Source organism: Pelophylax lessonae, assembly GCF_965119305.1.
Source record: "Pelophylax lessonae genome assembly, chromosome: 4".
In the NCBI taxonomy this organism is placed as follows: Eukaryota; Metazoa; Chordata; class Amphibia; order Anura; family Ranidae; genus Pelophylax; species Pelophylax lessonae.
This window is the reverse complement of record NC_138771.1, coordinates 261,290,431-261,312,501: the sequence shown is the minus strand read 5'-3', so window position 1 is coordinate 261,312,501 and position 22,071 is coordinate 261,290,431. Positions and strand designations below refer to the sequence as shown.

The 22,071-nt window shown below is 44.6% G+C and overlaps 1 protein-coding gene across 2 annotated transcripts in view; it reads right to left on the bottom strand.

Annotated features, from left to right (window-relative positions):
- Positions 1 to 832: 832 nt before the first annotated feature.
- ZFC3H1 (zinc finger C3H1-type containing) overlaps positions 833 to 22,071 on the bottom strand; it is a 198,484-nt gene continuing 177,245 nt past the window's right edge. Inside the window, exons 28-35 of one of the 2 annotated variants that reach the window (XM_082253107.1) lie at positions 21,770 to 21,880; positions 19,953 to 20,057; positions 19,704 to 19,869; positions 18,381 to 18,481; positions 4,199 to 4,300; positions 3,844 to 3,883; positions 1,874 to 1,936; positions 833 to 1,754 (exon numbers count right to left, since the gene is read on the bottom strand). In XM_082253107.1, the coding sequence (XP_082109233.1) occupies positions 1,626 to 1,754; positions 1,874 to 1,936; positions 3,844 to 3,883; positions 4,199 to 4,300; positions 18,381 to 18,481; positions 19,704 to 19,869; positions 19,953 to 20,057; positions 21,770 to 21,880 (817 nt within the window). In that variant the 3' untranslated portion in view covers positions 833 to 1,625. Of the gene's footprint in view, positions 1,937 to 3,843; positions 3,884 to 4,198; positions 4,301 to 18,380; positions 18,482 to 19,703; positions 19,870 to 19,952; positions 20,058 to 21,769; positions 21,881 to 22,071 lie in introns of both variants that reach the window. The other variant, XM_082253106.1, reaches the window with a different exon arrangement.

Here is a 22,071-nt window from a genome sequence, read left to right as displayed (position 1 = left end):
ATTGGCAGGACCAAAGATCCCAGCAAGGAACTAGGTCCTTACTCCGGACTAAGCAGAGAAAAAAAAAAAAAAAACTGAGTGCCTATAGCAGAGAGGGGAGGCGGGGATGGGGGGGTGAGTACACCCCCAGTACACCCCTCTCCCCCCGGGACTGCCCATAGGCCTAGCCAGACTTTTCAGCCCAGTGTCCTACTCCTGTAGGGGGCAGTATAACCCAATGGTTAAGAAGATCAAGAGCTGTGTCCGTCAATGAATGAAAGAGAATATTTTTCATTTCAAGGCACACCACACAGCACCCCCATTTTATTTAGACCTACCTGGGTCTTGGAAAAGTCTGGAGAAAAAAAAAAGCAACAACTTGGTCTCAAAAATACTCCCTTTGATCCCAGCATCTGAGAAGAAATGTCCCTAAACCCTACAGGCACTGCATTGGGCTGGTGGCACATTCTTTTAGAAATTCATGTGCCCAGCTATTCCAGGAGACAATGGTAAGGCATGAGGAAGAGGTCTGTGCCTCCCATAAGTCAAAACAGATACTTTTTTTTTTTTTTTTTTTTTGTAGCCAATTTTGATTGCGTGGCAGGGGGCCTAACAGACCTTTCAATTTTCATGGAAGGTCCGCTTTAATTTGTATGTAGCAGCACAAGTTTATTTTTTTTCCCAAATCCCTTTTCATTTGGTACCAGGATTAAAACACAAGTAAAGCCCTAATGTAAGGAAGAAAAAAAAAGTCAGACAAATTTTATTTTTTAAAAATTTAATTATATTTAAAATATATTTATAAACAGTTTTCATACTACACAAGGTAGTACCAGAATACAAAACATATGTCTTCCATTATATACTGTTAAACTTTATTATAAATTAAACTTAACAAAGAAAAATTGCACATATCATTTGACCACTCTTCGGCTCTGATGCTCTGGCATTTTGCAATAGTATCTTTTGTCTTCAAGTTTAACAGTCTCCATTTTAGAGTCCAAAGCTCAGTAAAGGGGGACATATAAAAAAAAAACAAAAAAAAAAACCCGAAAAACAGAAATAGAAAAAAGGGGGTTTCCCTCAAGTGCACTTAGCAGACTGATGGCCTTGCTTCTGTTGAAGACCTGCTGCTTTTTTGCCTTAGCTATATAAATTAGTCGGTTCCCCAGAGATATCTTTAAAATGAGAAGAAATTAAGTAAAGATTAAGAAGACTGAAGAGAGACTGAGTGTTCCTAAGTGGATTGTAAACAGCAGTCTCCATAGCTAAACACAAGATCTCACAGGCATCAGTGAGAGAGTCAAGCAAGTTAGAAAACAGCACAACAAATGGGGATTGAAAAATAAATCAAGGGTAAGAGGAGAATAAACACAAAAACAGACAGAAACAATAAAACAGCAGTCGCTTTAACTATACTTACGGACATGATGTTAAAGGAGAATCTTGCTGGGCCTAGAAGTAGGCCTGAGTTTGGGATTCAAATCTTCAGTTAAAGATGGGCAATAAATTTTGATTTCCCAGTTACAGAAAGCATTGTTGATTCAGAGTAGATCTAAATTTCATATGCTAATCTGAAACAGACTTTTCAGGACCGTTTTGGCAATTTAGTATAGGACTTTGGCATAAATGCAACCAACCAGTGTTCAGTGATTCTTGCTTTCTGTTTTTAAATTTAAGAGCTCATCTAGGCTGACTCCAACCTCTCGGCACTTGGAAACTAGTTTTCTCAGGTTATCAGTTTTACCTCCTCCTGATGCTTCAAACAAGAGTTGCTGTAAAAGATGGGGGAAGCACAAGCGATAAGGTTGATGTACTGCATACAACTACAGACATGGTAAACACGAATAAAATATGCATAACCCCAACAAATAGAAACAGATGAAAACATTACATCTTTCCAGAGTTCAGCACACAGAGGCAACTTCTGAAGTGCTCTTTGATACAAACGATGGACCTGCAGAACAAGGTGCATTTGAGAAAAGGGAAGAGAAAAATATATATGGGTCACTAAAAATAAAAAAATACACATTTTAGGTTTACAGTCATCCACACTACATATTTGGGCATTACCAGACCTATTCTCTTTGGAAGGAAATCACCAGATTCTTAAAATAGGCAACGTATGTCCCTAACATTAGATTTATGCTGTAAACATAATTTAGACTTACTATAACCACACCATGACCACACCATGAGTTATAAGTGTAACCACTTGCGGACAGCCGGCAATGTACTACAGACAGGCGACCCACATAGGCAAAGCTACGTAGCTGTACGTCGCTTCCTGCTTCCGGGTTTAGAGCACATGATATCCAACTCCCCTACTGTGATTGTATACAGCAGGAGTCTGCCAGCAAGTCCCCAGATCAGCTGTGTCCAATCACATCCCAGAGCCCTATGCTGACAATCAAAACTGGGCTCTGTAAAGAAGGAACGATCTCTTGGTTTCTTATCTCTGGAAAGCAGGGATAAGAAACAAAGATCTGTAGTAAAAAGCAGAACACTTTACACACATTACACATTGTTAAGCACACATTTAACCCCTTGATTGACCTAGATCAGCCAGTGTCATTAGTACAGCGTCTATATTAGCACTAATCACTATAAGCGTCACTTTTAAGGCCATTTGCAATTAGTAAGTTCAAGCCACCTCCGACACCCCCCCCCCCCCCACCCTCCCCTCAGTTTGCCTGCTGCACTATCGTAGTCCCATTATAAGTCACTGTTCACCGCTATTACAAGTATTAAAAAAATGTAATTAAAATTCCTGTATATATACACACATACCATAGTTTGTAGATGCTATAACTTTAACGCAAACCAATCAATATACACTTATTAGTTTTTTTTTTATCAAAAGACATGCAACATATGCAATAAAAAAAAAAAATTGAAATTCCTTTTGCCAAAATGAATTCAGTTTTGTAGCAAAAAGTAAAAAATATTTTTTCCCCCCCAAAATCTTTGGTCTTTTTTTCGCTTATATAACAAAAAATAAAAACCCAGTGGTGATCAAATACCACCAAAAGAAAGCTTTGTGTGAAAATAATATCAGTTTAATTTGGGTACAGCATTTCTTGACCGCACAATTACCAGTTAAATTTGCGCAGTGCTAAATAGCTAAAAGTGGTATGATCAGGAAGGGGGTAAAACCTTCTGGAGCTCATGTGGTTAAAAGTAAAAAGCCTCAAGCAAGTGACAAATATTTATCTTTCCTCTTATTCTTCCACTGCTATTGCAAGTAATGTGACCAAATGCAGGCACTTCAGTCATGCGATCTCAACTCAAGATGCCCGAGGCGGTGACATTGTTGCACAGCCATAGAGCATTCAGGCAGAACTTACCAGATCGCAAAATAAGTATTTTGTATACACCATTATATATTTTTTCCTTTAATACATTACTAGATAGCGAGACATTACACCTGATATTCACCTGCTTGTTCCACGTCAGTGAGCAAGGTAGATGTGCTCTTTTTGCTGTCGGGTCGAAGGACCTCAGCAAGTGCTACATGTTCAGTTCACTGAACCCCAAAGAGAACAGTAATCTTAACACTAGCACAGAATACTCATTGGACTGTGGAATACAGTAGGGCAAGTCCCATTTCTTTTCATCTGTATCCTCTACTCTTCTACAGTTCAATCCCAGCCCAAATGGAACACAAACTAAATGAGGGAGGCCAAGTATTTAAGCTCATACAAGCAATATTCTGGAAGCTGCAACATTTGGCTAGCTTTCATTCTGTTTTTGGAATGAATATACAAGTACTACTTGTGGAATACATAATACAAAGTCATAATAAAACCCCATTAATATCAATAATGTTAGTGCAGTTCTAAAGCAAAATACAGTTAAACATACCTCCTTCTGTCCCTTTAGTAAAGTTTCTGCTGCAATGGCTCTAAGGGTAGCAAATAAAAGAAAGATTACAGTTACATTATATTAGATATTATAAAAATTTCTACCAGAAGATAGACATGTAACTCAAAGGAAATAACTAAATAGTACAAAGTAACCAGCTTAAATGGTTATACATAGACCGTTTCAAAATCAGGAAATAAAATAAATGATTAAGTTGACACACAAGGGCCAATTTTATAAGAAATAAAAAAATAAAAAAAAGTATTTTAGACCCCCCCAAACTGGTATCCTGGTCACAAATCATAAAATGTATTACCTGTATATTACATAAAATGCAAAAATATTTGTACATTACATTTTCCAGATGGGCAGGCACATTGGGAAGTTATACGTAAACATCTTCGACTGCATTTTCACAGTTTGCATATTGTGGTCTTCCAATTCTTGCTTAAGTACCCTGGAGGTGGATAAGTATAACACACACTGACTGCACATGTGATAGTAATACAATGTCAAGCTGCTAGTATAACTATAAAGGATAAGTGCACCTGGGGCTCAATCCCATTCTTTCTGCCCTGCTCTCTAAAAATTCTAGAATACTTAGTACTGTAAATGTGCTCTAGATGTAGTCTCCTCACAGAACGTTGCACCTCATATGACTTTTAGAGTGTCATGATGGTTCTGCATGCATGCACAGATTACAGAGCACCTGAAGTTGAGACTGTATTTTGGAAACTATATCTAAAGTACATACTATCTAAATACAGAATTGCTGGAGGTGGAGTGGCAGAACTAAAATACAGCACTTAGAATCTAAACCTCCATTCTTAATATGTTTGCTATTAAGAAATACGTCTTGCTCAAATTCTCTTCTGTAGGAGCAGAGATGTCCGCTCTCTCACTGGTTGAAGGACGGCCTGTCGCAAAATCTGGTTAACCGCAGCCAAATGCTTTACCGACATCTTAGACCAGAAAAACGCCTGCAAACGATTGTTTGGATGGTATACATCCCCAGAACTAGATTTATACCTTCAGTCCCTCCTCTCTGCTTTCAAGGGTACTTAGCCATTTCTATAGTCTCTGGACTTCGGGGCATTGCCACTAAATATAGTACAGCGTCCCCAGGAATAAGGGTATATACATTTTCCAAACAATCCTTGACAAAAACTTAAAATGGTTGTAAACTGCAGACATGAGAGATGAACAAAGCATACCCCTCTATGGTGTGCACTACGTGTCTGCTACTTTTTTCCTCTAACAGTATGAGTAATTTCTGACAGGTTTTCTTGACACCGAGAAAAAATGGTGACATGGGAGGGACCTCCAGCTGATTGACAGCCACAGCTCTGTTCCTGAGAGCTGTGTCGAGGGGTGTGTCTCTTACCTCCAATCAGCTCTGTCCTTTTTTTGTGAACTCTCAGACAAGCTTTAAAAGTTCAGCACTTTGAACAGATGCAAAGAAGAGATGGCAGCACTTCACTGGGTATATGTGAGGGTTTACAACCACTTTAAACCTCAACCCATTGTAAAGTGGATATAAAAAATCTGCATACCCCTGTTAAAATTTCAGGTTTCTGTGTTGTAAAAAAATAAGATCTACAATTTCAGAACTTTTTCTACCTTTAATGTGACCTATATAAAACTATTCAGCTAGCTTGAAAAACAAAATCAGAATTAAGCAATCACATTAAATCTCATGTTAAATAGGAGTTAGTACACACCTGCCATAATTTAAAGTGCCTCCGATTAATCCCAAATAAAAGTTCAGCTGTTCTAGTAAATCTTTTCTGACTGACATTTTCTTAGTCGCATCCTACAGCAAATGCCATGGTCTGCAGAGAGCTTCCAAAGCCTCAGAGGTATCTCATTGTTAAAAGGTATCAGTCAGGAAAAGGGTACAGAAGAATTTCAAAGGCATTCGATTTACCATGGAACACAGTAAAGACAGTCCTCATCAAGCGGAGAAAATATGGTACATTAGTGACATTCCCAAGAACTGGATGTCCCTCCAGTCTTAAAGAAAAGACGATAGAGCTACAGCAACATTAAACAAAGGAGCTGCAGGAATATCTGGCAAGTACTGTTTGTGTGGTACATGTGACAACAATCTCCTATATTCTTAATATGTCTAGGCTAAGGGGTAGAGCGGCAAGACGGAAGCTTTTTCTTAAGAAAAACATCCAAGCCCAGCTAAATTTTGCAAAAACACATCTGAAGTCTATCAAAAGCATGTGGGGAAAAAATTGGATTTTTGTCTTACCGTAAAATCCTTTTCTCTGATGTTCATTAATGGAGACAGCTCCTGACTCAACCATTGGGTTATACTGTCCCCTACAGGAGTAGGACACTAGGCAGGAAAAAGCTTGACTACACCTATGGGCCCCCCAGGGGGTTTATACCCACACTCAGCTATAGGCACTCAATTTTGTTACAAGCAGTGTCAGAAGAAAGCCAACTCCACAGAGGGGTGGGTGCTGTGTCCGTCAATAAAACATGAGAGAAATTGATTTTTCGGTAAGTCAAAAATCCCATTTTCTCTTTCGTTCATTGACGGACACAGCTCCTGATTCTTCTTAACCATTGGGATGTCCCAAAGCAGTGTTAAACATGAGGGGTGGGAAAACAGCAGAAAAAAATTCAAGGCTAACCATAGCCAACCAGGTAACATGGAGCTCAACCATAACAACTGGAGCTCACCTGAGAAAAACAATACACCCTCAAACAGGACCTGGTCCTCTAAACAGCAGCCTGTAAAAAACTTGCTGCCAAAACAAGAATCTGCAGATGCCAACACATCCACTTTATAAAACTTTTGTAAAAGTGTGCACAAGCAACCAGATGGCCGCCTTGCAAGCCTGCGTCACTGAAGCCTCATGACGGAAAGCCCAGGAGGCACTAAGCACCCAAGTAGAGTGTGCCTCAACAGGGAGAGGAGGAACCTGACGCCGAATTGAATAGGCCTGAATTACTGTCTGTCTGATCCATCTGGAAAAGGTCGCAGCAGAAATGTCCAACCCTTTGAGGTCCAACCGTGAGTACAAATAGTGAGTGACTTCCTAAAAGACTCCGTAGCTGCCAGGTACACCCTGATTGCCCGAACCACATCCAGAGAATGCAGAGCAATTTCCTTAGGATGTTTAGGCCTGGGACATAGGGAAGGCAACACAATGTCTTCATTTGAATAAAAAAATCAGAGACGACCTTTCGAAGGAACAATGGACAAGAACGAAGAACCACCTTAGCTCTGTAAACAGGCAAGGTAAACGACAAGACAACGCCGTCAGGTCCAACAACCTGCATGCAGAAGTAATAGCCACCAAAAAAGCCATCTTCTAGGACAACGCAAGCAGGAGAACCTCCCAATATTTTCGGAGGGAGATTCCTGGATAACCGACAACACCAATTTGAGGACCCACGGCGGTAATGGAGACAACAATGGAGGAACCACGTCGAGCTCCCTGGATAAAAAGGTACGTACCAAAGAAAGTGTGGCCAATGGACGTTGACAGAAAACCGTCAAGGATTAAACCTGGTCCTTGATGGTACTCAAGGCCAGGCGCTGCTCAACCCCCGTTGGAGGAAAGCCAAGATCCGAGCCACCGAAAAGGAGCGAGGGCGAACCCCAAAAGACACTCACTATGCAATGTACGTCTTCCAAAGACGATGGTAGATCTTCCCAGAGATAGATTTTCTTACCTTTACCAGCACCTGGCTTTCAACAGCCAAGCCGTTAAAACCAGCGACTGTAAAGCAAGATGGAAGATTGGTCACAGACAGCAGATCTTCCCTGAGAGGAAGTCTCCAAGGAGCATCGGCGACCAGCTGTACCAGATAGGCGTACCAAGACTGGCGAGGCTAGTCTGGAGCCACCAGAAAGACCAGAATCCCTTGCTGCCTTGATCCTGCACAGGAGTCTTGGCAGAAGTTTGAAAGGGGGAAAGGCATAAATCAGACAATACAGACGCCAAGGAGCCACTAATACGTCTGCAGCGTCTGCCAGAGGATCCCCACAGACCATGCCACAAACCTCAGTACCTTCCATGGAATGTGTACAGCAGAGAGGGCTGGAACTATCATTCTGCCCACCTTAGAATGCCGGCTACTTCCCGATCCGCCAGGACACTTCTTGTGCCAAGGCGATTGATATAGGCCACGGCATTGTCCAATCCAATAAAATTCATACGGGACACACCTGAAGACCAATTGTCCAATGATCTAGACAAAGTTTGATCGCTCGGAGTTCCAGTGCATTGATCAGCAGTCTAGACTCATCCTGAGTCCAGAACCCCTGAGCACAAGCTGTACCGAGGGTGCCTCCCCACCCAGACAGGCTAGTATTCGTGTTGGACAACCGCCCAGTACAGGGGGAGGAGGATTTCTCTGTTGAAGTGCCAGACAATGAAGCCTCCTCTAGAGACTGTAGATTCTTGTCCCATTTCACCAGAATCTCTTTTTGCATAGATCGTGTGGAACTGTGCAAACGGAATCGCCTCGAAGGTAGACACCATCAGGTGCAGCACGCGCATGCAAGCCCGGAGGGATGACCGTCTGCTGGACAAGAGAAGCTGAATTGCCTCCTGCAATTTCTGGAGTTTTTCCAGAAGAAGCAACACTCTGGCTGAGGCCGAATCCACCCAGATAGTCCAGTTTTGTGGACAGAACAAGAGCAGACTTCTGAATGTTTCGAATCCAACGAACTATGAGATCGCAGACTCCGCTCACAGAAGATCGTCCAGGTACCTCAGTACCACGATCCCCCGCTGACGCAACAATGCTAGCACTGGGGCCAACACTTTGTGAAGACCCGAGGCACAGAGGCGAGACCAAAGGTAAACGCCACAAACTGAGAATGCTCTCTTCACCCACCCCCCCCCCCCCTCATGTGAGACCCTTAATGATGTCATCCAAGGAAGCACCAAACAGGCGACCTCCCACAAAGGGGAGATCAGAGAAGGTCTCACAGGAACAAAATAAAGATAAGAAAAAATTTGCCAGGACCAGAGATTCCAGCAAGGAACTAGGTTCTTACTCCTGACTAAGCAAAAAAAAAACTGAGTGCCTATAGCGGAGTGTGGAACTGCCCATAGGCGTAGTCAAGATTTTTCCTGCCTAGGGGTCCGACTCCTGTAGGGAGCAGAATAACCCAATGGTTAAGAAGAATCAAGAGCTATGTCCGCCAATGAACAAGAGAGAAATGTGTTATGGTCTGAAGAAATGAAGGTTGAACTTTTTGGCCATAATGCCAAAAGATAGGTTTGGCGCAAAAACATAAAAAGAAAACACCATACCCACAGTGAAGCGTGGTGGTGGCAGGATCATGCTTTTGGGCTGTTTTTCTTTAGCTGGAACAGGGGTCATAGTCAAAGTACAGGGAATTACAAACAGTTAAAAAAACGGAATTTTTGTAAAATCTTACCTGTAAAATTCCTTTCTCTGAGTCCTCCGACAGTCGCCGCCTCTTCATATTCGTCACATATGGGGTATTAGACTTTGCTCCGAAGGAGTAGCTAGGCAACAGAATATGTTAACAATAAAGCTTTAACATATCCCACCCTCAAGGGGTGGTCCCCTCAGTCAATACCCTCCTACTTCCTGCAACCATATCTCAGTTTTAGTGGAATAGCAGTAGAGTATACATTCAAACCCCAAAAGAGGGGCGGGGGCGGCGACTGTCGGAGGACTCAGAGAAAGGAATTTTACAGGTAAGATTTTACAAAAATTCCGTTTTCTCTTACGTCCTCCGACAGTCGCCGCCTCTTCATATTCGTCACATATGGGGACGTCCCAAAGCAGTGCAAACATGAGGGGTGGGAAACGCATCCGCGCCGAAAAAGGCAACGCAGTCTCCACATCAAAGAAAGGAACCTTACCAAAGGAAGGAAACCAGCTGGGCAACAGCAAAAATAAGTGCTCAACAGGAGCAACAACCCAGGAAAAGACAAAAAAACCAGGGGATACAAAAAACTATCCCAACAGCCAGGAGTCCCCAACAAGGGACCCTATGGAACAGCCGCACTAAGAACCTTGCGGCCAAAGGAAGCATCCGCCGATGCCTGAACATCTACTTTGTAGAATTTTGTGAAAGTGTGTACGGTCGACCAAGTCGCCGCCTTACACACCTGGGCTACAGAAGCCCCATGACGGCAGGCCCAAGACGTACTCAGTGATCTAGTAGAGTGCGCCTTCACAGGCACAGGGGGAACCTTCCCCTGCAAGGCATAGGCCTGTTCAATGGTCTGCCTGATCCATTTGTCAATGGTAGAGGCGGAAGCCGCCATGCCCTTCCGAGGACCCTCTGGAAGAACAAACAAGGAGTCAGTCTTACGAAAAGACTCAGTCGATTTAAGGTAAACCCTTATCGCCCGAACAACATCCAGAGAGTGCAATCTCACCTCCTTCGGATGTTTAGGCTTCGTGCACAACGAAGGCAAAACAATATCCTCGTTAAGATGGAATTCCGAAACTCGTTTCGGTAGAAAAGAAGGATTAGGTCGCAAGACCACCTTAACCAAATGAACAACCAGGTACGGAGACTTGCAGGACAAAGCCGCCAGTTCCGACACTCTGCGAGCCGAAGTGATCGCCACCAAAAAGGCGACCTTTTTGGACAACATAGACAACGAGATCTCCCTGATCTGTTCAAAAGGAGCACGTTGTAACACAGATAGAACTAGATTCAAGTCCCAAGGGGGCAAAGGATCCCTCCTAGGAGGAACCAGATGCCGCACACCCTGAATAAAAGCGCCAACCAAGGAGTTGGAAGCCACGGGACGTTGAAACAGAACGGCCAGCGCCGACACCTGACCCTTAATCGTAGCCAGCGCCAAACGCTGATCGACACCCGTCTGAAGGAATGACAGCACACGGGAAACCGAGTACGTGCGGGGTGAAAACCCCCTGGACTCACACCAGGCAAAATAGGCCTACCAAGTACGGTAATAAACCTTCCCCGAGGAAGACTTCCTCGCGTTGATCAAAGTATGAACGACCTCTGGAGAGAGACCCTTCTCCTTCAGGACCTCGGTCTCAACAGCCAGGCCGTCAAAGCCAGCGACTGTAAAGCAGGATGGTAAATCGGTCCTTGAGACAGTAGATCGTCTCGAAGAGGCAGACGCCAAGGAGCGTCGACCGCCAGATTCACGAGGTCTGCGTACCAGGACCGGCGAGGCCAGTCCGGTGCCACAAGAATCACCGTGCTGCGTTCCGAGTGCAACCTGCGAAGGAACCTGGACAGCAACTGAATCGGTGGAAACGCGTACATCAGCCTGTACTGATGCCACGGGGCCACTAACGCGTCCGACGCGTCTGCCCGAGGGTCGCGCGTCCTTGCCACGAACCTCTTCACCTTGTAGTTGAGGCGAGACGCGAACAGGTCCACATCTGGAAGACCCCACTTCGCGCACAACATCTGGAAGACAGCCGGGTGGAGAGACCATTCCCCCTGATCCAGGGTCTGGCGACTCAGATAGTCCGCCCGCCAGTTCTCCACTCCCGGAATGTGAACCGCCGTTATCGCCGGGACAGGAGTCTCGGCCCAAGACAGAATGTCGGCCACTTCTCGAGCCGCTCGGGCACTCCTGGTGCCCCCTTGGTGGTTGATGTAGGCCACCGCCGTGGCATTGTCCGTCTGCACCCGAACCGGGCAGCCCTGCAGCCGATCCGTCCAGCGATGAAGACAGAGCCTTATCGCACGCAATTCCAGAATGTTGATCGGAAGGGAAGACTCCCCCTCCGACCAGGTCCCCTGGGCGGACAGAACGCCCAGAACACCACCCCAGCCCGACAGGCTGGCATCCGTGGTGATTATCGTCCACGAGATCGGACGAAACGACTTGCCCCCGGACACCAACGGGGACTGGAGCCACCACAGAAGGTTTTCCCTGGTGCGATGACTCAACGAGATCTGAAGATCCAGAGATTGAGGTCGCCCGTCCCACCTGGACAGGATCTCCGCTTGGGGACCCCGCATGTGAAACTGCGCGAAAGGAATCGCCTCGAAGGCCGAGACCATCAATCCCAGACATCTCATACCCGTCCGCAGAGACGAGTGTGGAACGTCCCTGAGGGACCTGACTTCCTCCTGAAGAGTCCTGAGTTTGTCTTCCGGCAGGAAGACCTTCGCCTGCACTGAGTCCAGTATCATTCCCAGATAGGGGAGACGAACCGACGGACTCATTGTCGACTGTGGAACATTTATCGTCCAGCCAAACTCCTGCAGAGTTTGCATTGTGACAGACAGGTCCTTCTCCAGACCCTGTCTGGTTGCAGACCGAACCAGAATGTCGTCCAGATACCCCAGGACAAATGCCCTGGGCTCTCAATAATGCCAGAACCGGTGCAAGCACCTTGGTGAAGACCCCCGGAGCCGAGGCGAGCCCAAAGGGCAACGCCACAAACTGGTAGTGATCCTCCGCAATGGCAAATCGAAGGTACTTCTGATGACCCTCGAATATGGGGATGTGAAGGTACGCATCCTTCAAATCGATGGAGGCCATGAATTCCCCCGGAACCAGGGCAGCCACCACCGAGCGCAGGGATTCCATGCGGAACTTGCGAACTCGCACAGAGCGGTTCAGAGCTTTCAAGTCCAGAATCGGACGAACCTTGCCCTCCTTCCTGGGCACGGTGAACAGATTGGAATAAAACCCCCGAAATCTGTCCCGATGAGGCACCGGAACCACCACTCCCTGAGCCCTCAGGTCCCGCACCGCCAGGTGCAGATCCCGCAGGCGCTCTGGAGACAGTTGAAGATTTGAGGGAAAAAATCTGCTCTCCGGCCGAGAGAGAAACTCGATCTTGTAACCAGATCGAACGATTTCCAGAACCCATCTGTCCCTCACACGGGCCAACCAGGGCTGAAGAAAACCGAGCAAGCGTCCCCCCACCCCAAAACTGGGTGAGGGCGCCCCTTCAGGCCGAACTGTTATGGGCCGCAGGTCCGGATTGACCGGACTTCTGTTTCCCAGACCAGGGCTTCTTCTGAGAGCCTTGGCCCTTGAACGGTTTGCCCTTGTAGTGCGGCCGAAAGGCACGAAAGGACCCCTGAGGGGGCCGAAAATGAGCATGCTTCTTCCCAGAAGCCCCCTTAGCCTTGGGGAAATGGGGCAAGAGAGTGCTCTTACCCCCGGTAATCCCCTTAATCAACACATCCAGGGACTCCCCAAAAAGGCGAGACCCATCATAAGGCAGATTGGCTAAGGTTTTACGTGAAGATTGGTCCACCGACCAACATTTCAACCAAACCAGGCGGCGAGACAACACCGCCACGCTGTGCACACGCGCGGCCAACGGAATCAGGTCCAGGTCCGCATCACACAGATACATGACACCCTGGTGGATCTGATCCACCATATCCAGGGTCGCCGCCGAGGCCGAATCGGCCACTAGGACGCGCCTAAGCATCTGCGTCCAACTTGCGATCGCCTGGGCCGCCATGAGAGAAGCAAACAGAGCCTTAAGCATAGAACCCGTAACAGAATAAGTATGACGGGCAAGAGACTCCAGTCTCCTATCCGTGGCATCACGGAAAACAGGGGATCCCTCTGCAGGGATCGCAGTGGCTTTGTTCAAAACCGCAATAGCATGATCCACTGGCGGAGGCACACACCACCGTTCATCAGTGGCAGGCGAGAAAGGATAGCGCAGCTTAAATTTACTTGGTACCGCAAAAGGCTTGCGCAAATCGCGCCATTGGTCCTTAACAGCGCGCTGAAAATCAGCATTGCAGGGAAAAACCTGCGGCGTCCTGCGTTTTCTCTGCGTCCCATAAGCCGCCAAGGCAGCGGGGGGACACACCTCGTCCTGCAAACGTAGCGTCTGCTTAATGGAAGCAATCAACTCATCCATGATTGCAAGCTCTTCAGGCGAGCCAGGGGGAGAATTATCAACCCCCTCAACTTCAGCCTCTACCTCAGACCCCACTAGATCAAGAGAGGAGCGGGACCCCGATAGGGGGGTCCCCGCCAGAACAGCCCCATCACCTTCACCCTCAGAATCAGAGGACAGAGCAACTCTGGGCCGTTTAGCAGATTGAGCAGCCACCAGCATTTGCACCTGTGCAGCAAGGCCAGCCACAATAGTGGCTAAATCCCCCCCTGGGGGGGAAACAGCGGTCCCCTGGCTTTCCACCAATACTGTGGGAAACTTGCCCTCCTGAGAATCCATTGCCCCTGTATGCCAGACAACCAAGGGTTAACTGCCCCCTTACAGCAAGCGCGGCAAGCGCAGCCCACCGCACCACACTCAGGCACAATGAGACCCCCACAGGGAATATACAGACTGAATACAGGCAATGGAACACAGGAATAGAAGGATAAAACCTGAGGAGACTCCGCTGCTGCTGCTGCCTCGATCGGTGCTTCCAGGAGAGAGGAAGTGATGCTGCCAGGGCGCTCTATGTAAGCCTATGGAGGCTACAAGAAAATGGCCGCCGTGCATGTAAACCATGCGGCCGGAGCGGGCGCCGGTAAAATGGCGTCGTTTGGCGCCGAAATCGCCGCTCCACAGTGCATAAAATCACACACAATATTATCCCATTATATGGATACATGTTAGATCGCCGCAGCGATCGCTGTATATGCCCCAACATGCCATTAAAAACATGCCCCACAGCACACAGCTCCTCACACTGCCCAGCCTGACATACTCAGTGTCATACAGCTCCCCCCCCCCCTTGCAGCCCACAGCATGCAGCCGAGAGATAGGGAGACAAGCAGTGTGATTAAAGGCAGGTTACACAGTCCCAGACTGAGACCCCCCCCAGATAGACAGGTCCCCACATAGATACACTTACCTCACATGGCGTGGGGAACCCGCACAGGCGAACAAGCCGCTGCACATGAGGCAGGGAGAGTCGCAATTCAAGACGCACACAATGGCGGTTCAGAAACCGCACAGCGTCCGGTGAGGTAGCCACCTCACCAATCATCCCTGCACCGAACAGGGATGGGTCGTTCACTGTGCCAGGAGCGTTACCTGGCTGAACGCTCGATGGCAGACTGGGAAGCCACTGACCCACGACCTGCGACCAGGGGGATCAGCCCGAGACCCAGTCCGCATGATCCTCTTCGTCCGAAGAACTAACTAATGCTGACAAAAATAACAGCTAAGTAAAGGTAGAGAGAAAACTCAAACAAAATATCAAAAAGAAGAAAGAGTCTGGGACAAAAAGTCCCAGCACAGAGAGAGCCAGCCACTCCTGACAAGCTAGACATTAAAACTGAGATATGGTTGCAGGAAGTAGGAGGGTATTGACTGAGGGGACCACCCCTTGAGGGTGGGATATGTTAAAGCTTTATTGTTAACATATTCTGTTGCCTAGCTACTCCTTCGGAGCAAAGTCTAATACCCCATATGTGACGAATATGAAGAGGCGGCGACTGTCGGAGGACGTAAGAGAAAAAGTCAATATTGGAACAAAATCTTTAGGCTTCTGCTATAAAGCTGAACATGAAGAGGAACTTCATCTTTTAGCACGACAATGAGCCAAAGCATACAGCCAACTCAACAAAGGAATGGCTTCACCAGAAAAATAAGGTTTTGGAAAGGCCAAACCAGACCCCACACCTGAATCCGATTGAAAATCTGTGGGGTGATCTGAAGGCGGCTGTGCACAGGAGATAACCTCGCAATCTGACAGATTTGGAGTGTTTTTGCAAAGAAGAGTGAGCAAATATTGCCAAGTCAAGATGTGCCATGCTGATAGACTCAAACCCAAAAAGACTGAGTGCTGTCATAAAATTAAAAGGTGCGTCAACAAAGTATTATTTAAGGGCATGCACACTTATGCAACCATATTATTTTTACTTCCCTGCACCTAAAAGATTTCAGTTTGTTGTTCAACTGAGTTGTACAGTTTATAGGTCACATTAAAAGGTGGATAAAGTTCTGAAAGGATTTATCTTTGTCTCATTTTTTTACATCACAGAAACCCGACTTAACCAGGGATGTGTAGACTTTTTATCCACTGTGTTATTTCACAAACCAATTTTCCCCATCTCACTAGGTCTGAGCTAAAATTAGCATCTGTAATTTTCTTAGAAACATGTCAAACTATTGCTAAAGCCTGGAGGCAGGCAACCTGGAAGTTTACTACTGTACTAGGTCTCACCATTTCCAATGCCCAAGTTGACCTTCCCCCCCCCCCCCATTCCCCAACATCCTCCTCCCCATTTCCCCACTTTCCTTATTGCCAACTACATCATTTGACGACAGACAATATAGCTATCTATTCAAGATGACCACACCAAATAGGCAGCACAAGATATTTCTTCCTTGCTCCCTACATCTAGACTAAATCCGTATTCTCTTCTCCCTACCTACTTTTGGAATTTTGTATTTAAGACCAATGAGCCAGTCACATCTGTACTGTGTTTTCCCTTTGTACTCATTGGAGTTTATACAAATAGTGTCTTTCTGTAAAACAATTGTTAACTCGCAATTCATATAATGTACATACGGACCATGCCTTACCTGTACTGATGCTTTTGGAAAAAAATTTACTAAAATATTTGTAAAAGAAGGATGACCGGTCTAATATATATGCTAACAGCTCATAATTGACATGGTCTAGGCTGCTAGAGAAAGCCTTTAATGTTTGAAATGAGATGGTCTTTTTACCACTGCCATCAGCCAGGAGACCGGAGAGCCTTTTAAGCTGGACATAGATTGATAGAACTTAAAAATACTTTGAACATTTGAATGCTGTTCGAAAGATTGTTTGATTTTGAACAAACTTCTTTAGAACATTCTTTTCCTAAGAATTTATTTCGAAATTCTACCCATTTATGGCACAGCTTTATTCTGCTCTGCCAGGGAGAATACAAATAAAAAATTAAAAACAAATGTAAGTCATCGCTGAGCAGCATAAACAATTTAATTCTGTGATTCATTATTCATGCCATTGGTATCTGCTTCCTAGAATATTGCATTAATATACCATATATCGCTTATAAAATTTTTTACCACTTGTGGATAATTGGGTGTTAAAAATCAGCTGGGAGTTCTGTAAACGCAGTGGCAAAAAAACGCCATTTTAAAAAAATTGCTTCCATTTAATCACTCATTAACTCTTAGGCACCTTTCAAACATGCAGACCATTTGTTCATTTTTTTTATCCATTTGTTGATGGATGAAAAACAAACCTTAATGTATTTCTTTGGAAAAACTGATGTAAACGGCTGATCATACATTTACATTAGTTTACATCCGCCAGCATCCATGTTTTGAAAATGATCAAAGCACTATTTTTGTTCCGTTAAAAAAAATGGAACGGATGAAGAACTGATGTAAACGGACAAACTGTATTTGTATCCCTTTTTGCATTGGTAGTGGTGTGGTAATAAAAAAAATAAAAAACGACTGCAAAAAACAGATAACTGATGTAAACCTAATCTGTTTTTTCTTTGAAATAAAGGTGACTGAACTGATGAAATGAATAGTTCACATGTGTGAAACGGGCCTTAGGCTGACCACACACTTTCAAATTTAGGCTGGATCCTGAGGAATCAGAAGAAAATTGCTTAGTGGGTGGCCCGATCAGAAAATCAAAGGAGCTGGGTGGAAAATTGACAGATAATGCAGCCTCTGCCCAGGTATTCTGACAGCTGCAGCTGGCGGCTGTTAAGCTAGGCATAGATTAATTGATTTTTCCCCCCGTTGCACCAACTTGAAAAAAAGAAAAACCTCATTCACATAAGTGAGGTAGATGGAACACAGCACAGATGTAGTAATCTGTTAGATAACTCTAATATATCCTAATAAATTCCTCCTACTGCTATTTACTTTTTTTAATTTCCATTATCTAAACATGATTATTTATAAGCCCACTCCACATTTAGCAACATGTTACACCCGTATTTAGGGTGTTGCATGTTGCCAAGCAAAGGGGCAGACAGACTTGTAGTTCTAAATAGAACACAAGTGCAGTAACAACTGCAACCACAGTCCATTGGCACTTCCTCCAGCTATCTAAATGAAAGCCTGTACAGAGGTATAGACTGAGACGTAGATGAAAAATTCACCATGATAATCACGATCCCGATTAAATGGGGAAAAAAATGTGTTTGTCTATAGATTGCATAAAAAAAATACCACAACATTTTTGAAAGACTTCAAAAGAAATGTAAAAATTGCTCTGCTCCATACAAAGTATGCAGGAGTGTATGAACTGGAGTGTTTAACCCCTTGATGCTGGTCACACATATATGCAGGTGCATGCTCCTAGCGGGTACTGGAAAGCTACTGACTCATATTTGCGAATGGGAGCTTTCCGATCATGTGACCGCTCTGACAGCCAATCACAGCAGTTATGTGACCTAAATGCCTGCCTCTGCCCCTCTGGAGGGGGATCTAGGACATTTTTTTATAATGCACTTTCAGAGTGAGAAGAAATACCAACTGCTTGCAATTGGCAAACGAAATGACAAGTACAGTAAGTACCAAAATTAGGTAAGTATACCATTAAAATAACACTACTGCTGTATTACATACAGAATCCAACAAGTGAATTCTTAAACACTTTAAAACCATTAGCTCACCTGAGTGCAAGACCAAGATTTGCAGGCATCATGGAGGAAAAGCGCTCCAAAATCTTAGAATGCTGTGACTTGGGAACACAGCTCACATAGAAATAAATAACCTGAAAGCAAAAACAAATAACCAAATAAAATGCAATTCTTCAACCTGTTCTACCGTACCCAGCCACCGCCACACAGATAGAAACCTCGAGGTGGGCACATGCTGAAGATTACAGCCTATTAGTGGTCCTTAATGGCAGCAATTCTATGCTGCTCCAACAACCAATCCATTTTTGTTTGTGAAAATCTGAATTGAATTGGCAGCTGCTGAGCAACACTTGTCCCATTTATGAATTATACTTGAGGGAATCTCAGATTTTCCACCAGTCCAGTCATGCTGTACTGATGTCAGTGAGGTGAAGTGGAGTAGAATAAATCAGATAATACTATGCTTTGAAAAAGAAGCACAGTTTAGTAACTACACTACTGATTATACATAAGCATTTTATAATAAAGTTACCTGCCAAAGCCTTAGGCCCCTTTCACACGGGAGGGTCCGCCTGTCAGTTTTTGAGGCGGACCGTATCAGACCATCCATTGCCCTCTATAGAGCGGCGGCTGTAAACGAACATGTGTCCATTTACACCTGCTTACATTCGATCCCATGCGATAAAAACAGACGGATGGGGGATCCGTTCCCCATCAGTCTGGCAGATCGGATGATCGTCGGACCTCCTGTCCGTTTACATCTGACTGACATAGGAAAATGGGGTGCAGTGTCCGCTCTACATAAGCAGACAGAGTATAGTTATCCGACTGCTCAGCGGGGATCAGAGGAGAGATCCTTCACTGAGCAGGCGGATCTGGTGGCGGAGCCTGCCAGTGTGAAAGTGACCCTAGAATTTTTTTCTATTTTGGATAGAGCAAGGAAGGGTTAGAATGTCTGTCAGATTTTTTTTTTCACCAACTGTGTCCCATTGCGGACATTTCCCTTCACTTCCTTCCCCATAGCCAAACAGGAAGTGAGAGGAAATCCCTGCAAGTTAAGGGAATTCTTTGGGGACCACCAGAACTAGAGTCTCATTGGGGACAACCAAAAATGTGGGTTTTTCTTTTATTTTCAATTATAATGGTAAACATGACAAATAGAGAGGGTGAATCTTCTTAATAGAGGCACTGACAGCAATAAAAACCTGACAGGTGTTCTAATCATAAGTAAAAATAAAAGTTTTACCTTTAGTTATAATTTCAGTTCAATGTTTTAAGCAGAATGGTATATAAAAGTCTTCAATGAAAATATGGGAATATCAAAGTAGTTAAAAAATAAAAAAAAAAAAAACTTACTGAATTGTGAAACTCATAGTTGGTCCAATAATCAGCTGTGCTAAAAGGAGTTGGGTCCCGTGTAGGAACAGTCAGTAGGCATCTGTTAACTAAATCTGTAAAATGCTTACTATCTTGGACTTTATTTCTGAATCCCACAAGTTTGCTGTTAGTAAAGACAAGATAACTGAAACGAAAAGAGCCAATAAATATTATGACAGTCGTATGTGTGAAAGGTTTCCTGTGAAATGATAGAATTCTTCTACTCACTCTATCCAAAGCTTTTGCAGAATATTCTTTTGCGACAAAGCCCCTAATGCAGATTCATATGCATCGACTGACTCAGCTGTGCTTGCGTATAGAGATTGCCATAGGCTGCAAATAAAAATAAAGTGCATGTCACAGTGACTTTGGTTGGCAATACAGGATATGCAGCACATTACTAAACCCTTATACTCTGGAGGAAAATTAAAGTAGCTGTCCCAATTCCACTGCAAAAACTATGCTATATCCTTGACAGTCTTAACCACTTGCCGACCAGTCACTGGGACTGTACTGCGGCAAAGTGGCTCGATTCCGTCCAGCGACGTAGACCACTTTACCGCTGAGTACCGTAGTACTACTGCGGCAAAGTGGCTCTTGTAGGTCTGACGACGTAGACCTACGTCGCCAGACTCCTCCCCTTGTGGGCGGCGCTCGCACGCCGCTGGAGGCTCGCTCCCGCTGTTTTCAGTCACAGCGGGAGTCGGGCCAGGGGAGGAGCAGCGGCTATCGACGCTGCTCTTCCCCGATCGTCAGGGAATCGAGTTTGGAGATCCGCCCGCTTGTGTAAACAAAGCGGGCGGATCTCCTAAGTGACAGTGACAGATTGCAGGGTTCAGCATAGCTGAACATGCGATCTGTCCCTGTGTCACCTCCCCCCACACACGTTAGTAAGCACCAGGCATACATTAACCCCTTCCCTGCCAGTGTCATTTTTACAGTAACAGTGCATATTTATAGCACTGATTACTGTAGAAATGTCACTGGTACCCCCAAAAGTGTCAAAAATGTCAGTCAAAGGTCCGATCTGTCCGCCGCAATCCCGCAAAAAAAAAAATCGCAGATCGCCGCCATTACTCGTTAAAAAAAAAAAAAAAAAAAAACACCAAAAATGACAGAAATCTTTCCCTTAGTAAACGCAATAACTTTTGCGCAAACCAATCAAAATACGCTTATTGTGATTTTTTTTTTACCAAACATAGGTAGAAGAAAACAAATTGGCCAAAAATGTAAAAAAAATTTGATTTTTACATTTTTTTTTGGGGGGGGGGGGGGGGGGGATTTCATATAAAAAAAAATGTGAAAAATATTTTTATTTTTTCAAAATTTACGCTCTTTTTGTTTATGGGGAAAAAAAAAGGACGTAAATTTTGTTTGGGTACGGCGTCGCACGACCGCGCAATTGTCAGTTAAAGTTGCACAGTGCTGAATCTCAAAAAGTGGCCTGGACGTAAGACCGCAAAATCCTCCGGTGGTAAAGTGGTTAAAAAGAAAAAAAAAACAGAATTCTGGAAACTGTGCCCAAAAAAGGCACGACCTAGAGCAAAGGACCCATATTGGTTGTGCTCCTTGCAGCGGATCTTTCCCCATTATTGACTGACCATGCCTTTTTTTGGACTCTCCAAATTGAGATGACCATCTTGGAGATGCAGGATTTTGTTCCAGCAAATGGAAAGTATGCTGCACAGCATTTACACCACCAAATCTCCAGAGACTAAATCTGAGAGGCATACTGATATATACTTTATACTGCAGATATACACCTATGACGCTGTAGGAATAGGAGTGCTTAGGCAAACTCACATACCAGTAGATGTACTATTTTCAGAAGGAGTTCAAGATAGAGACAAAAATATGTACTGCTTAGGCACAACTAACATTTCTAATAGTGCCTTATAACATAGGAAATCTTAACTTTTTTGAGTTTAGGAGGATGTTACAGATTTACCAGATAAACATGCAGCTGATCGCACAAAATAGCCAATTTAGTGACTGCTTTTTCCAGTAGCAATGATTTAAGACAAGCAGAGGGAAAAAAAACTCACCAGAAAACAAGCCAGAGATAGGACGTTTGTAAACCTGAAGTAATAAAACATCCTTCGACTTTGCCTACGGGTGCTTTAAAGTCCAATGGTACGGAGAGATTCAGTAGATGCCTATAAAGGAAAAGTAGCAGTAACTTACACGATTAGATAAGCAAGCATTTTTTTAAATAAAAATATTTCCTCCCTGTCATTTTGTATGCTTTGGACACCCATATCTCAGGATTACATGTGGTCATATTAAGTAGGCTTTCCACTTCCAGGGAAAACAATACATAGCAGTGGCAACCTCAAGAAACTCCGTT